Source organism: Ahaetulla prasina, chromosome 4 (assembly GCF_028640845.1).
Source record: "Ahaetulla prasina isolate Xishuangbanna chromosome 4, ASM2864084v1, whole genome shotgun sequence".
Taxonomy (NCBI): domain Eukaryota; kingdom Metazoa; phylum Chordata; class Lepidosauria; order Squamata; family Colubridae; genus Ahaetulla; species Ahaetulla prasina.
This window is the reverse complement of record NC_080542.1, coordinates 19,856,782-19,873,813: the sequence shown is the minus strand read 5'-3', so window position 1 is coordinate 19,873,813 and position 17,032 is coordinate 19,856,782. Positions and strand designations below refer to the sequence as shown.

The 17,032-nt window shown below is 40.3% G+C and overlaps 1 protein-coding gene across 1 annotated transcript in view; it reads left to right on the top strand.

The window, feature by feature from the left end:
- The first annotated feature begins 258 nt into the window (after positions 1-258).
- LOC131198065 (integrin alpha-M-like) overlaps positions 259-17,032 on the top strand; it is a 45,513-nt gene continuing 28,739 nt past the window's right edge. The window contains exons 1-9 of the mRNA XM_058182575.1: positions 259-368; positions 3,407-3,521; positions 3,973-4,103; positions 9,366-9,499; positions 10,057-10,210; positions 10,909-11,059; positions 11,437-11,510; positions 13,500-13,632; positions 16,751-16,899. Coding sequence (XP_058038558.1) covers positions 324-368; positions 3,407-3,521; positions 3,973-4,103; positions 9,366-9,499; positions 10,057-10,210; positions 10,909-11,059; positions 11,437-11,510; positions 13,500-13,632; positions 16,751-16,899 — 1,086 coding nt within the window. The 5' untranslated portion in view covers positions 259-323. The remainder of the gene's footprint in view (positions 369-3,406; positions 3,522-3,972; positions 4,104-9,365; positions 9,500-10,056; positions 10,211-10,908; positions 11,060-11,436; positions 11,511-13,499; positions 13,633-16,750; positions 16,900-17,032) is intronic.

Here is a 17,032-nt window from a genome sequence, read left to right as displayed (position 1 = left end):
GATCTGGCCACAGAGGAACATTCCTGGGTATCTTTCAGAGGAAAGAAATCGCATTTCCAAAGAAATTCAGAGGAACAGGGGGTGAGACCAAAGGGTAGCAAGTTGTAGTCAACTGCTGAACCTAGGTTACAGCAAAGACTTCAAACCTTGGCTGAGCTACACAAGGTTCTGGATCGAAATGAATTATTCAGAGTCCTTCCTGCATTTTTTAAAGTTGTCCACTTGCAGGTAGGGATTTATGCTGGAGAAGCACCAGGTACACTGGATAATGGTTTCATCTTTATCCCTGCATATTTCTTATAGGACCAAAAGATGCTTTCAATATGTCCTTTGGCTTGACCTTGGTTGCCCAGAATGATCAGGTCCTGGTAGGTATATAAATACACACTGCTCCCAAACCGTGAAATGAACTAGTGTATATCACTCCTACCACCAAATTATTTCTTTAATAGTGCAGAACACAGGAGGGAAGCTCCTAGTGTCCTCCTGTCTATCTCTGCTACTATCACGTACGTTAAAGGATTAAAGCTGGAATAACGAAAGAGTATTTCTTTTGGGATTGTACATAGCAACAGCACTTAGACTTATAGACCACTTCACGGTGCTTTACAGCCCTCTCTAAGCGGTTCACAGTTTCGGCATATTGCCCCCAACAATCTGAGTCCTCATTTTACCAGCCTCGGAAAGATGGAAGGCTGACTCAATCTGGAGTTAATTAGGATCGAACTGCTGGCAGTTGGCAGAATTAGCCTGCAATACTGCATTCTAATCACTGCACCATCACGGCTCACTGAATTAATTACATGGTATTGGGGAAAATTATGTATAATTACATGGTAATTACATAGCATTTTTTCCAATACTTTCCTCTCTTCTGTCATGTTCTCATCGTACAGTAAATAATAGTAATTGTTTGCAAAGTCTCTGAAAAGGTCCCCAGAAATACAACGACCCCAAAAACAAGACCTAGCTCGATTTTCACACCTGTGCCTACTCCAAAAATAAGCTCTACTCCAAAAATAAGCCCTAGTTAAGTCCCGCCCACTCCATCCCCTATATAACCATCTAGTTATATAAGGTAGGGTGAGGTGCATATGCAAAAATCAAGCTAGAGTATGGGTGGAGGGTGGAGCTGCCCCTCACGCCCTGCACTCGCTCACCTTAGGACTGCCACAGCCAGGCCTCCCACACTCCAACACCTGTTGAGCAGCTGCCCAATTTCTCCTGTGGCCACTTGCAGCGCGGCCGCCATGTGGCTCATCGCATTGGTGCTGCCACTTGTGGCAAAAGGCCATGTGACACATTGTTGCACACACAATGGCACCGTGCACTACACAGCCTCCTGCTGTGAGTGGTGCCACGGCACAACGATCCACAAGCATTTGGCCACAAGTGGCTGCAAGCAGCCACAGAACAAGTCAGGCAGCAATGCGACAGTTGTTGGGGCATGGGAGGCCTGGCTGCAGTGGTCCTAATGTAAGCAGGTAAGACATCCCCTGAAAATAAGACCTGGTGGTTATTTTGAAGCCCAGAAGAAAATAAGACTGGGTCTTATTTTGGGGTAAACATGGTACATAGGGAGAGAAAGTGGGGGAGGGAGAGGGAAAGAGAGAGAGAGGGAGAGAGAGAAGAGATACAAATATTTTTGTATTTCTTCCTCTCCTTGTCTGCCTTTGTTCTCTTTTGCCAAGTAACTATTTTTTTAAGGTTTGCTGGTATTTAAATATCAAGCCCTATTTTTGTTAGCTAGACTACAAGCTGTATGCACTTGCTTTGTTTTGGAAATAAGGCTGACTAACAGTTTGCTGGGGATAAACTAATCTGGAAATTACCATAATTTGCAAAGACTGTTAAGATATTTTCAGCAAAGTTTTTTAAGTTGGATGAAGTATGAAGATTTTAACTACTGTTTTATATTATTTGATGGGAGAAGTGTTCAATGCTTGATAGGAAGGAAGGAAGGAAGGAAGGAAGGAAGGAAGGAAGGAAGGAAGGAAGGAAGGAAGGATAATAATATCGTCACTAGTCCCTGAAAGAAAAATATTATCAAGACAGTTAACAAAAGAGGCAGTGATGGCTTTTAAATCTTACCTAAAAGCAAACCACCAGCTAAAATTCTTTTATCCACCCCCCCCAAATTTCAAAATCCACAGCTGCGAAAACATATTGCCCTTTGTAGAAAATATTCCACCACTAGTATGCCTGCAGTGAAAATATCCCCCTCACTTCCCCCCCCCCCAGAAGTGTATTTTAAATCCAGGTCAAGAATAATAAAATTCTAGTCAGGAATGTACGTATGTATGTACAGTATTATTTTTAAGTTGCCTTTTGGCAAGGAAGGGGATGTTAAAATGACATACCATTACAAAAGCCTCAAAAAAGTCCTAAAAGTTTATTCATAATGCCAAAATAAGAGGCAAAGTCATAATTTAGAAACAGGATGTAGAGCTAAAGTTGGAATTAATGTACTTTCTCAGATAATGAATTAAGGGACTGACATGGTTGTTGACCACGAGTCAAAAAGAGGGCTATGAAAATATCTACAGGCAGCTCACATCCTGGATATAAATTGTTTCAACTTCTACCCTCAAAACAACACTATAGAGCACTGACATCAGAACAACCAGACACAAGAACAGTTTTTTCCCCAAATGCTATTACTCTGCTAAATAAATAATTCCTTCAACACTCTCAAACTATTTACTAAGACTGTATTATTATTATTATTATTCTCATCTTTCTATTACCTACTGTATCTTTTCCCACTTATGATTATAACCATATTGCTTGTATCTTTACAATTTATATTGTTTTGTTTCCTAGTACATTTGATTGCTTATTAGAAACCTATAACTATCACTAAGTGTTGTATCTTATGATTCTTGATGAATATATTTTTTTTCTTTTATGTACACTGAGAGCATGTGCACCAAAGATAAATTCCTTGTGTATCCAATCACACTTGGCCAACAAAGAATTCTATTCTATTTTATTCTATTCTGCAACATGCCATCAAACACAAAGGCATTGCCCAAGTGAGAGCTTTTGCTGTAGGTTAAACTGTGATCTCACACCCTGGAAAAAGATTGTTGGCTCTGTTGTTGCCAAAATAATAAATTTGTCAGGAAGGGATCAAGCTCAATTTAGGAACATCTTTACCTGCCCCCCCTCTTCCCTCTTCCTCCCTCTCTCTCCTTCCAGTGGTGGGATTCAAGTAATTTAACAACTGGTTCTCTGCCCTAATGATTTCTTCCAACAACCAGTTTGCCAAACTGCTCAGAAAGTTAACAACCAGTTCTCCCGAAGTGGTATGAACTGGCTGAATCCCACCACTGCCTCCTTCCCTCTACATCTCTTTCCCTCTCCCTTCTTCACTAACTCTGGTTTCCATCTCTGTTTATTTAAGGTCTGTGGCCCCACGGTGCACCGGGCCTGTGGGAAAAATATGTATGTAAATGGCTACTGCTTTCTGTTGGACCAAAATCTTCAAGAAAAGGAACATTTTCCAAAATCATTGCAAGGTGAGATCTGGAGAAAAGGGAATGGAAGGGAGGGAGGGAGGAGAGAGGAAAGGAAGGAAAAAGGAATGAAGGAGGAAAGGAGGGAGGAAAGAGGAAAGGAAGGAAAAAGGAATGAAGGAGGAAAGGAGGGAGGAAAGAGGAAGGAGGGAGGTATGAATGAGAAGAAGGAAAGAAGGCAAGAAGGAAGGAAGGAGGAAGGGAGAAAGGGAGGGAAGAAGGACATGCAAAGCTAAATCTGGACTTGGATTCTACCTGGGGCATAGCAGCCACAATGTACCAAAGTAAATCAGTAGTGATTTTAAATCACACTAAAAAGTGTTACATGAAAGCCTTAACTGAACAACATCAGTGGAGCAGTGGAGGTTGCTATCATTGATGGGCCTGGAATGGGAATAGCATGATGGGTCCTTTAAATATATGTCTGCCCCTCTCTCCATATATTTACCATCAGAGTGCACCCACCATGCAACTGACATTGCCTTCCTAATTGATGGCTCTTCCAGCATCATGAAAGAAGACTTTGAAAAGATGAAGCAATTTGTTTCTGAGGTCATCAAGAATCTCTCTGGCAGAGATACATTGGTAAGAGCCACTGGGAGGGTCCACCTTGCCAAGTTTTCCATTGATCTGGGCCAAGTCACTTCCTGGTCCAAGGCTATCCAAGTATCACTTCTTCTACTTGTTCCTATCATTTGCAATGGTTGCTAACAACATTTTCTGTTGTTAAAAAGCAATAGCAATAGCACTTAGACTTATATACCATGTCGTAGTGCTTTGCAGCACTCTTTCAGCAATTTTGCAGAGTTAGCATATTGCCTTCAGCAATCTGGGTCCTCATTTTTTCAATCTCGGAAGGAGGAAGGCTGAGTCAACCTAGAGCCCATCAGGATCAAACTCCTGGCTGTTGGCAGAGTCAGCCTGCAATACTGCATTCTAACCACTGCATCACCACAGCTCTTCTATTCTAATAAATACTATGAAACTGTTGTGGCGCAGTGCTTAGTGTTCTGCACATCTTGGGGCATAGACATGCTGGCCATATAATCATGGAAGTGTCTTTGGATAACACTGGCTCCCTTGGCTAAGAAACAGAGATGAGAAGTGGTCACAACTGGACAGGGGAAACCTTTATCTTTACAATAAAAATGGCAGGGCTTCAGTCAGGTTTAAGGTGACGTTTACTCATAATCATCGTGAAATGTTATTTTATCTTAGTTTTTTAAAGCCTTAGATGATAGGTTTTTTTGGAACATCAAGCAGTGCAATACTGAATTAGTCCAGTCAATACAATTTCCTTTAAGCATCGAGAAGGGATAAGAATTCTTTTGCAAAGGATCTTCTTATTTTTCCATTTATATCTAAATTTGGAGAAAATGAAATAAATAAATAAATAAATGAAAATAAAAATGGAGAAAATGAAAATTTATTGGTGACCTGGGTAAACCTGCCATAATCAACAGAAAAGTGCTACAAAATCACAAACCTAGGTCTTGAACAACTAGTAACTAACAATACAAGAATTAACAACTGCCTTGACCTCATCTTCTGCAACAACACAAACGCAATTTATGGACTACAAATAAAAGAACTCGTTTCCAACAGCGACCACAGCATGATAGACTTTTCTCTCAATATACGGCCGTACAACAATCGTCATAATAATAGTATTCCAAACTACAATTTCAAAAAAGCCAACTATGACCTTATAAACATCTACCTCTCATTTCTTGACTGGCAAAATCTATTCTCATCCTGTATCACTGCTGAAGACCACTAAAGAGTTTTCCTACTCAAAGTCAATAGAGTCATTAAACTCTACGTACCACAAATCACCACAAAAATCAAGAAAAACAAATTACCCATATCAGTAAAAAAGCTTCAATCAAAAAAAAAATCCCTTTGGAGGAAAAACAAAAAGGGACATGTAGCTAATTTCAAAAACCGATACAGAGATATATGCAACCAAATAAAAATTGAATGCACCAATTACCACACCAAGCAAGAAGAAGACCTTCTGCGCACAAATTCAAATCGTGGTTTTTATAATTTTGTGAACAACAAACTTAATGACTCGAGATCCATCCCAGCACTAAAAGAATCTAACGCCAAAGAAAATAATGATGAAACAGTTAACGCAAATCTCTTTAACACATTCTTTGGCTCAGTCTTTGTTAACAGTAATGGCTCATAGCCGACATTCCCCAACCGCACCAACAACAACCTAACACATATAGATTTCACTGAAGAAAATGTTGAAAAAGCTCTTCGCAAACTGAAACCATCCCTATCTATAGGGCCTGATGGACTATGTGCATACTTCCTAAAAAAGCTTTCCACTAATATAGCAGACTCCCTAAGCATAATCTTTAGAAAAGCCTTCACAACCAGTTCCCTTCCCAAACTTTGGTCACTAGCCATGGTCATCCCTGTCTTCAAAAAAGGAGACCCCAGCTTAGTTGAAAATTACAGACCAATCTCTATATGCTGTGTCACCTATAAAGTTATGGAATCTATCATCAACCAATCCATTATCCTCCACCTAGAAACAAACAATCTACTCTCTAATAAACAATTTGGTTTCAGAAAAAAATTATCATGTAACTTACAACTTCCTCACTGCAAAAACATATGGACTACAAATCTTGATAAAGGCAAAACAATAGATGCAATTTACATAGACTTCTGTAAAGCTTTTGACTCAGTGGTACATGACAAACTTCTCCTAAAACTAAAATCCTACGGCATCTCCGGACCCCTCCACAATTGGATAATAGCGTTCCTGTCAAACAGACAAGTGGTCAAAATAGGCAATGCCCTATCAAATTCTGTTCCTATCAATAGCGGCGTTCCCCAAGGCAATGTTCTTTTTTTATTATTATTATTTCTTTTGTCACAACAGTATACAGAAACAATTGTCATAGATAAAACAACATGTCTTGAAGAAAATACATCAGTAAAAAAAATATGCATCAACTATATTAATTTGATATAATGAAGGGAACAATAGGACAGGAACGGTAGGCACTATTGTGCTCTTATGCACGCCCCTTATAGTCCTCTTAGGAATGGGGTGAGGTCAATAGTAGACAGTTTTTGGTTGAAGATTTTGGGATTTTGAGTAGAGACTATGGAGTCAGGTAATGAGTTCCAAGCATTAACAACTCTGTTACAGAAGTCATATTTTCTGCAATCAAGTTTGAAGCGGTTGACATTTAGCTTGAATCTATTTTTTGCTCTTGTAATATTGCGATTGAAGCTGAAGTAGTCTTTTATAGGAAGGATATTGCAATAGATGATTTTGTGTGTTAAACACAGGTCATGTCGAAGTCGATGGAGTTGTAAGTTTTCTAATCCCAGGATTTCAAGTCTGTTGGTATAAGGTATTTTGTTGTTTTCGGAGGAGTGAAGAACTCTTCTAGTGAAATATTTCTGGACTCGTTCTATTGTATTTATGTCAGAGATGTGGTATGGGTTCCAGACGGATGAGCTGTATTCAAGAATAGGTCTGGCAAATGTTTTGTATGCTCTAGTTAGTAGTGTAGAGTTTTTAGAAAAGAAGCTGCGTAAAATTAGGTTTACAACTCTTAGGGCCTTTTTTGCTATGTAGTTGCAGTGGGCTTTGGCATTAAGGTCATTTGATATGAGAACTCCAAGATCTTTGACAGGGTGGGGGTCGTCAGTTAGGTAATGTCCATTAAGTTTGTACTTGATGTTAGGGTTCTTTTTTCCATTATGTAAGACTGAGCATTTGCAAGTTGAGATTTGCAGTTGCCAAGTTTTAGACCAATTGGAAATTAAGTCGAGATCTTCTTGAAGGGTAGAAGCATTATTAGTGGTATTAAATAGTTTGACATCATCAGCAAAGAGAACACAATAACTTGAGATGAGGTCACAGAGATCATTTATGTATAGTATGAAGAGTGTTGGTCCAAGAACACTACCTTGGGGAACGCCACTTTTGACAGGAACAGGATTTGATATAGCGTTGCCAATTTTGACCACTTGTTGTCTATTTGACAGGAAGGCATTTATCCAATTGTGAAGAGGTCCCGAAATGCCGTAGGATTTTAGTTTGAGGAGTAGTTTATCATGTACTACTGAATCAAAAGCTTTGCAGAAGTCTATGTAGATTGCATCTATTGTTTTTCCTTGATCAAGGTTGGTAGTCCATATGTTTTTGCAGTGGAGGAGTTGTAGGTTACAAGACAATTTTTTTCTGAAACCAAATTGTTTATTAGAGAGAAGGTTGTTTATTTCGAGATGGAGTGTAATGGATTGGTTTATGATGGATTCCATTACTTTGCATGAGACACAACATAGAGAGATAGGTCTGTAATTTTCAACAAGGCTTGGATCTCCTTTTTTGAAGATAGGGATGACTGTGGCTAGAGACCAGAGTTTTGGAAGGGAACTAGTTTTGAAGGCTTTATTGAAGATTATGCTTAGGGGTTCAGCTATCTTAATTGAAAGTTTTTTTAAAAAGTATGCACATAGTCCATCTGGACCAATAGATAATGATGGTTTCAGGTTGCGAAGGGCTTTTTCAACATTATCTTCTATGAAGTCTATATGAGATAGGTCGTTGTTATCTTCTGTTGAGTCTATCTGACTCAACAATTTTTTGTTGACTATTACTAAATAGTCTATTTGACTATTCTTGGACCAACACTCTTCATATTATACATTAATGATCTCTGTGACCATATTAAAAGTAATTGTGTTCTTTTTGCTGATGATGTCAAACTTTTTAACACTACCAACAATACAGCTACCCTTCAAAAAGACCTTGACTTTGTGTCAGAATGGTAAAAAATTTGGCAACTCTAAATCTCAACCAGCAAATGCTCTGTCTTACACATTGGAAAAAAGAATCTAAACACTAAATACAAACTTGATGGACATTACCTTACAGATGACCCCCACCCTATTAAAGACCTTGGAGTTTTCATATCCAATGATCTAAGTGCCAAAGTTCACTGCAACTACATCGCAAAAAAGGCTTTAAGAGTTGTAAACCTAATCTTACGTAGCTGCTTCTCCAGAAACACTACACTACTAACCAGAGCTTATAAAACATTTGCGAGACCAATTCTTGAATACAGCTCGCCTGTCTGGAACCCATACCACATTTCAGACATCAATACAATTGAACATGTCCAGAAATATTTTACAAGAAGAGTTCTCCACTCTTCTGAATACAACAAAATACCTTATGCCACCAGACTTGAAATCCTGGGTTTAGAAAACTTAGAACTCCGCCGCCTTCGACAGGACCTGTGTTTAACTCATAGAATCATCTATTGCAATGTCCTTCCTGTTGAAGATTACTTCAGCTTCAATCACAGCAATACAAGAGCAAACAATAGATTTAAACTTAATGTTAACCGTTTCAATCTTGATTGCAGAAAATATGAGTTCTGTAACAGAGTTATTAGTGCTTGGAACACACTACCTGATTCTGTGGTCTCTTCTCAAAATCCCCAAAGCTTTAACAAAAAACTGTCTACTATTGATCTCACTCCATTCCTAAGAGGTCTGTAAGGGGCGTGCATAAGAGCACAAATGTGCCTACCGTTCCTGTCCTATTGTTTCCTTTCATTGTATCCAATTAATATAGTTATTACATACTTATGCTTATATATATATGCATATATATTATATAGTTATTTTCATGCTTATGCTTATATATACTGTTGTGAGAAAATAAATAAATAAATAAATAAATAAATAAATAAATAAATAAATAAATAAATAAATAAATAAATAAATAAATACAGTATGTTTTTATGTCATCATGCAGGCAGAACACAACGTAATAACCATGTGCCTCTTTTCTTGCACCAGTTTGCTCTCATGCAGTTTTCAGGGAACTTCAGGGAACATTTTAATTTCAAAAGTCAAGACCCCACACACCTTGTAATGGAAGTGGAGCAACTGCATGGATGGACCAAAACAGCCACAGCCATCCGCAAAGTTGTGTATGTCCTCCCCCTCCCGCTAAAATACTGTAATTCTTCTTCTTCTTCTTCTTCTTCTTCTTCTTCTTCTTCTTCTTCTTCTTCTTCTTCTTCTTCTTCTTCTTCTTCTTCTTCTTCTTCTTCTTCTTCTTCTTCTTCTTCTTCTTTTTCTTCTTCTTCCTCGTCCTCTTCCTCTTCCTCTTTCTCTTCTTCCTCCTCCTCTTCCTCTTCTTCTTCCTCTTCCTCTTCCTCTTCTTCCTCTTCCTCTTCTTCTTCTTCCTCTTCCTCTCCCTCTTCTTCTTCTTCCTCTTCCTCTTGCTCTTCCTCCTCCTCCTGCTCCTCCTCCACCTCCTCCTCCTCCTCCTCCTCCTCCTCCTCTTCTTCTTCTTCTTCTTCTTCTTCTTCTTCTTCTTCTTCTTCTTCTTCTTCTCCTCCGACTCCCACTCCCCCTCCTCCTCCTCCTCCTCCTCCTCCTCTCTCTTTTCTTTTCCTCACCCTCCTTTTCACTGGTCAATATTCCTGGAAAAATATTAAGTAGCTGAATCACTGTTCATTCTTCCTTCCCTTTTCTTCTCAAGGAGGGAACTGTTTATCGCAGAAAAAGGATCCCGGAATAAGGCTAGAAAGATCCTTATTGTGATAACCGATGGAAGCAAGCTGAATGATGCTGCTGAATATTGGGAGGTGATACCAGAGGCTGAACAAGCTGGGATCATCCGTTATGCCATCGGGGTGAGAATCTTCTTAGGAGCCTCAGTCACCAATATATAATTAGTCTTGTATTTCAGTTACATTGACCACAAAAAGGCACCATGTTGCCTGCATTGTCCTTATTGGAAACAGTCACATGCCGCTGGCCAGATGTCATTCTTTGACCTCTTTAAACCTTCCACCCAAAATTGAACCCACAGGTCCTTGCAATTTAGATTACCATAGTATATACAATATTGGGACACGGTAGCTTGTCGATCGAAAGGTCGGCAGTTCAGCAGTTCGAATCCCTAGGGCTGCCATTTAACAGGGAGAGCTCCTGTTACTTGTCCCAGCTTCTGCCAACCTAGCAGTTCGAAAGCACGTAAAAAATGCAAGTAGAAAAATAGGGATCACCTTTGGTGGGAAGGTAACAGCATTCCATGTGCCTTTGGCATTGAGTCATGCCGGCCACATGACCACGAAGATGTCTTTGGACAGCACTAGCTCTTCGGCTTTGAAATGGAGATGAGCACCGCCTCCTAGAGTTAGGAATGACTAGCAAATATATGCGAGGGGAACCTTTACCTTTAGTATAAACAAAGTATATATACAAATTAGATTTAGGGATTATCCAAACCCTGGGCTCACTACCAGAATGAGTTTCTCTGCTGTGCTGTATGGTTGCCAATTACAAACAACTGCGTCTGAAATACCCTTCCTTCTTTTCCCACATTAAGGTTGGCCAGGCATTTTCAACAATCAAAGTCCAGCAGGAACTGAAAGACATCGCTTCTGAGCCAGACGATGAGCACGTTTTCAAAGTCAATAATTTTAATGCTTTGAAAAACATCCAGGACCAGTTACAGAACAAAATCTTTGCAATTGAAGGTAACTTTGGGGGCTTTTTAAGGATGCAATCCCCGCTCCATCTTTTTTGAGTATTTCCTAGCATTCCTCCCAAGGCAAGTTCATATGCAAAGTTTTTCCTGAAACAAGAATGAAGGCAAGAGGTGTAATTTTGAGAATAGCAGAATGATCTACTTGCAATAGAGCTGATCTATTTCTTACAGTTTTTGTGTATTACTGGTCTGAACAAGCTTATGTTTTGAAACTAGCAATTTGTACCTAGATTGAAAACTCTGTATTGATTTATTCAATTATCCATTTGTCGGTTTTCCGGACTAAAGTAAGAACACGCAACTTTACCTTATCCTTACTGAAGGCATTCTGTCCTGTGTGCCTGTTGCGGTTGTGTCTCCCCATAGGCACCCAGTTCCAGAGTAGCAGTTTCTTCCAGATGGAGATGTCCCAGGAAGGTTTGAGTGCCCTGCTGACTCCGGTGAGTGTTTCTGAGTCCAGCATGGATCATAGAAACATAGAGCTAGAAGGGACCTTGGAGGTCTTTTAATCCAACCCCCTTCCCAAAGCAGGAGTCTTTATATCTTCCCTGACAAACGGTTGTCCAATTTTTTTCTTGAAAACCTCCAGTGATGGAGCACCCGCAACTCCAAGAGGCAAGATGTTTTACTGATTAATTATTTTCACTGTCAGGAAATCCCTCCTTTCCAGGTTAGATCTCCCTCTGATGGACTTCCACCCGCTGCATTCTTGGAGACAATCTCTTAGTAGACCTTTAGTAGCGGGCAATGAATATCCCTCCCTTTCCCCCTTCCTGCCTTTCCTACCCTTAATAACAATCTCTGTCTTCTCCAAGAAACCCCCCCAGAAATTTTACAGTAATAAATTCTATATTGGAACATTGCTCAATATGTTCAATCCAGTACCTGGATTGAATTATGCTGCTGAAATCCCCAGAAATTGTTTAGCTTTGCAGAACTATCTTATGAAAATGCATCTTTTCCCAAAGTTTTTCAATGTTTTTTCTAGGAAAAGGGTATGTGAGACAGCAATGGAGGGAAATTAAAGCCAGTTCGGTCTGGGGTTAAGGCATCAAGTTAGAAAATGGGAGGTAGAGAGTTCAGATCCAGCCTTAGCCATGAAAGGGTGACTTTGGGCCAGTCATAACTATCATAAATGGGTCATCATGTGACTGGACCTGTTTTACAACCTTTTTTGCAATGGTTGTTAAGCAAACACAGCAATTGTTAAGTGAACTCATGGGGTGTTTGTTATGGGATGATTTTTGTCAGAAACCACAAGTAAACACTGGTTTCTGACAAAAACATTGTAAATTGCAGTCACATGACTGTAGGATATTGCAAATAGTCATAAATGAAATCTATTGTCAAGTGCCCAAAATATGTGATTCACGGGGGTGGGTGGTGGGTGGGTGGGTCTGGATATGAGAACTTCAAATCCAGGTCATAAGTCCATTTCAGGGGATCTGCCATAACCAGTGGTGAAATCCAATTTTTTTTACTACCAGTTCTGTGGGTATGGCTGGGTGGGTGTGGCAGGGGAAGGCTACTGCAAAATCTCCATTCTCATCCAATTCCAGAGGAGGAATACTGCAAAAACCCCATTCCCTCCCCACTCCTGAGGGAAGGATATTGCAAAATCTCCATTCCCACCCCACTCTGGGGCCAGTCAGAGGTGGTAATCCTTATGATTTATATTGATATATTGATCATCAATTGTGTTGTAAATGTTGTACCTTGATGAACGTATCTTTTCTTTCATGTACACTGAGAGCATATGCACCAAGACAAATTCCTTGTGTGTCCAATCACACTTGGCCAATAAAATTCTATTCTATTCTATTTGCCAGTTCTCCAAACTGCTCAAAATTTCCGCTACCGGTTCTCCAGAACCTGTCAGAACCTGCTGGATTTCACCCCTGGTCATAACTTCATACAGTTGCTAAACCACCATTCTAAATTAAGAGCTATTTGTAGCAACCTGCAACCGTAAGAAGTTAATCTTTTCTTAAAGCTAACTTTTCATTTGTCAGCTGCCATCTTATGCCTGCTTGTGCTTTGCTGCTATACAGTGACAGACTGCCATGAACTGTGGGGAGAATGAATGAAGGGGAGATTGCTTGGGGAAATGAAAGTAAGTGCCGCATCTCCTCAAGATGCTGCTTCAAGGTCACCCAGCTGGAAGAAAAAGGGGGCTGCATGCCAAACTGCACTCAGACTGACCATTATTAAAACATCTTGCTGAAGTAGAATTAGGAATTTTGGCATACAATTTTCAGTTCTGGCTATGCATTACTGTAATACACTTGATCTCAAATAAACTATACCTTTCTCAACAAATGGAGCCCAGGGTCGTTTTTATTTAAAGGTTCAAGTTGTGGCAGGTCTGACATTATTTTTTCCCCCCAGATGATCCTGTGGTGCTATTCTAACTTTTTGCTGTGATTTAGCAAGGCCCTGTCATTGGAGCTGTGGGAGCCTACGATTGGTCTGGAGGATTACTTCTATATCAAGCCAGCAACCGAGACCCAGAATTTGTTAATATCTCCAGCACCCTCAAAGATATGAATAATTCCTATCTTGGTAAGAAATAAAATCCAAAATTCACACCCTCCATCATGTTCTCTCTCTCTTTCAAATAGGGCATTCTACTAAAATTATTATAATTAGACTCTTTTATCTCTGTTATTTTGTACTACACAAGGCTTTCTTCTAACAAATTTGACAATTTTCAATTTAATTCAGTGGCAGGAAGCAAGTTCATTACAGGTAATCCTCAATCTATGGCCACAATTGGGACCAGAAATGCCTTTTGCTAACCAAAGTGGTTGTTAAGAGAGTGGCACACAACTTTTTTGCCACAATTGTTAATTTAATGACTGCAGTGGTTGACTGACTTATAAGGTTGTGAATCTGACTTATATGGTTGTTAAGAGTTTGCTTGTAGGAAGCCATCTGGGAGGGTTACAAATGTTGATACCCATCTTCAAAAAAGGAAAAAAAACAGATCCAGGAAACTACAGACCTATCAGCCTGACCTCAATACCGGGGAAGATTCTGGAAAAGATAATCAAGCAACGAATCACCGAACACCTAGAAGCAAACAAAGTAATAACCAAAAGCCAACATGGGTTTGTCAAAAACAGATCATGCCAGACTAATCTTATTGCATTCTTTGACAAAGTGACAAAATTAGTAGACCAGAGGAATGCTGTCGATATAATTTACTTGGACTTCAGTAAAGCATTTGATAAAGTAGATCATAACCTACTACTAGATAAAGTAGAAAAATGTGGGTTAGACAGCACCACCATCAGATGGATTCGTAACTGGCTGACCAACCACACTCAACATGTAGTCCTCAACGGAACTACATCCACATGGAAGGAAGTATGCAGTGGAGTACCCCAAGGCTCTGTTTTAGGCCCAGTACTCTTCAACATCTTCATCAACGACTTGGATGAAGGGATAGATGGGGAACTCATCAAATTTGCAGATGACACCAAGCTGGCAGGAATAGCCAACACTCCAGAAGATAGGCTCAAGTTACAGAAAGATCTTGACAGACTTGAACATTGGGCGCTATCTAACAAAATGAAATATAAAAGTGAAAAAAGTAAGGTTCTACATTTAGGCAAAAATACCCAAAATGCACAGATACCGTATATGTGGTACCTTGCTCAATAGTAGTACCTGTGAGAGGGATCTTGGAGTCCTAGTGGATAACCATTTAGATATGAGCCAGTAGTGTGCAGCAGTTGCTAAAAAAGCCAACACAGTTCTGGGCTGCATGAACAGAGGGATAGAATCAAGATCACGTGAAGTGTTAGTGCCACTTTATAATGCCTTGGTAAGGCCACACTTGGAATATTGCATCCAGTTTTGGTTGCCACGATGTAAAAAAGATGTTGAGACTCTAGAAAGAGTGCAGAGAAGAGCAACAAAGATGATTAGGGACTGGAGGCTAAAACATATGAAGAATGGTTGCAGGAACTGGGTATGTCTAGTTTAATGAAAAGAAGGACTAGGGGAGACATGATAGCAGTGTTCCAATATCTCAGGGGTTGCCACAAAGAAGAGGGAGTCGGGCTGTTCTCCAAAGCACCTGAGGGTAGAACAAGAAGCAATGGGTGGAAACTGATCAAGGAAAGAAGCAATTTAGAACTAAGGAGAAATTTCCTGACAGTTAGAACAATTAATAAGTGGAACGACTTGCCTGCAGAAGTTGTGAATGCTCCAACACTGGAAATTTTTAAGAAAATGTTGGATAACCATCTGACTGAGATGGTGTAGGGTTTCCTGCCTGGGCAGGGGGTTGGACTAGAAGGCCTCCAAGGTCCCTTCCAACTCTGTTGTTATATTATATTATATTAAGTGACCCTGCAGGTTATAAATACATGCTACTTGCCAGGGATCCATGAGGATGCTGCAAGTGTGAAAAACAGTCATAAATCACTTTTTAAGATGATGTTGTAACTTCAAATAGTCACTAAACAAGTGGTCGTAAATTGAGGACTACCTTATCTGCATTTTTAGATCATTATCCTCCACATGAACCTATCCCAAGCTTGATTGTAAATTTAAAGGGTCCTCTATCATCATGTGAATTATTTTGTTTATTATATCTCACCATGTGTACATCCGAACTAGACTATGTTGCTTCTCTATGTCATGTAATACATGTGGGCATATGCATAATTTTATATCTATGTATGTATTTATTCATGCTTATATAGTGTATATTGGAGGTGGTGACTCTGAGAGCTGTAGGCAACAAAATTTCATTTTAATGTATGCCGATTAGTATACATTTCAAAATGACAAAAAAGTTATTCTAAATCAGTGATGGCTAACCTCTTCTGGGCCAAGTGCCCAAAGTGCAAACATGTGTGCACGAATGCGTATGTGCATATTCACCCGAACCCCCAAAATGCAATGTGCATGTAGCCCCCCTGCATGCGTCCCACCACCTGTACATGCATGGCAGAGACCCGATGACCAGCTGGCCGGTCTGGGAGGTGTGTGCGCATGCGTGGCAGAGCTGAACTGGGAGACGGCTCATGTGCCCATAGAGAGGGCACTGCATTACACTTTTAGCATGCATGCCATAGGTTCACCACCACGGTTCTGTTGTGGTCCATCAGCAGCCTACGGAGCGGGCAACGGAGTCAGACAGCGATGAGGCTGAGGTGGGGCCAGGGCTGTCAGGAAGTGAGGTACAGACTCCAGAGCCTCCAGAGCCTGACAGTAGTGAGGCAGAGGAACCGGAGGAGCCTGTTCCTAATGCACACATGAGAAGAGCTGCCAGAAGGCAAGAGCAGCTCAAGCAGAGAGGGCAACTTGGGAGTAGGGCCAAGAGATGATTGCCCCGCTCCATAAGGCTTAAAACAGACCAGCACCGGTGTTTCAGCTTTGCCGGAAAACAACACTGTAGCTGTGTCTTCTGCTTCGTCTACGTCTTTGTTTTTGTGGCTTCTGGACGTTTGCCTTTGGCAGTTTGCCTAATTAGACTAAAGTTTGTGAGCTAACTGAAGAATTTGTGTTGGGAGGCATTTAGTTGAACGACGCTGGGAATGAAGTAATTCCCAGCTGTTCGAATAAAGTTTGTTTTTCCACGGACTAAGTTTATTACTACCTACTTGGCCCTGGGCCACAACTGGTTCTAAGTATAAGTTTTTAGACTGTCTTGTCTCCCCTTTAGGATATTCTTCTCAGCCTGTCCGGTTCCATGGGAAGAATGGTCTGGTTGTGGGAGCTCCTCGCTATGATCACATCGGCAAAGTTGTCTACTTTGAGAATGAAGCCCTGAGTAGGAAATGGAGGGTGAAGATGGAGGCAGTAGGAGAACAGGTATGAATGGAGATAAAAGAACTCTGAAAAAATTGAACAGAGCATAGATAAAACCTCTGAAGGAGGATGTGCATCAGGTTCCACCCAAAACATTACTCAAACATGAAGGTTATTGGGCAAAGGTTCAAGGTCC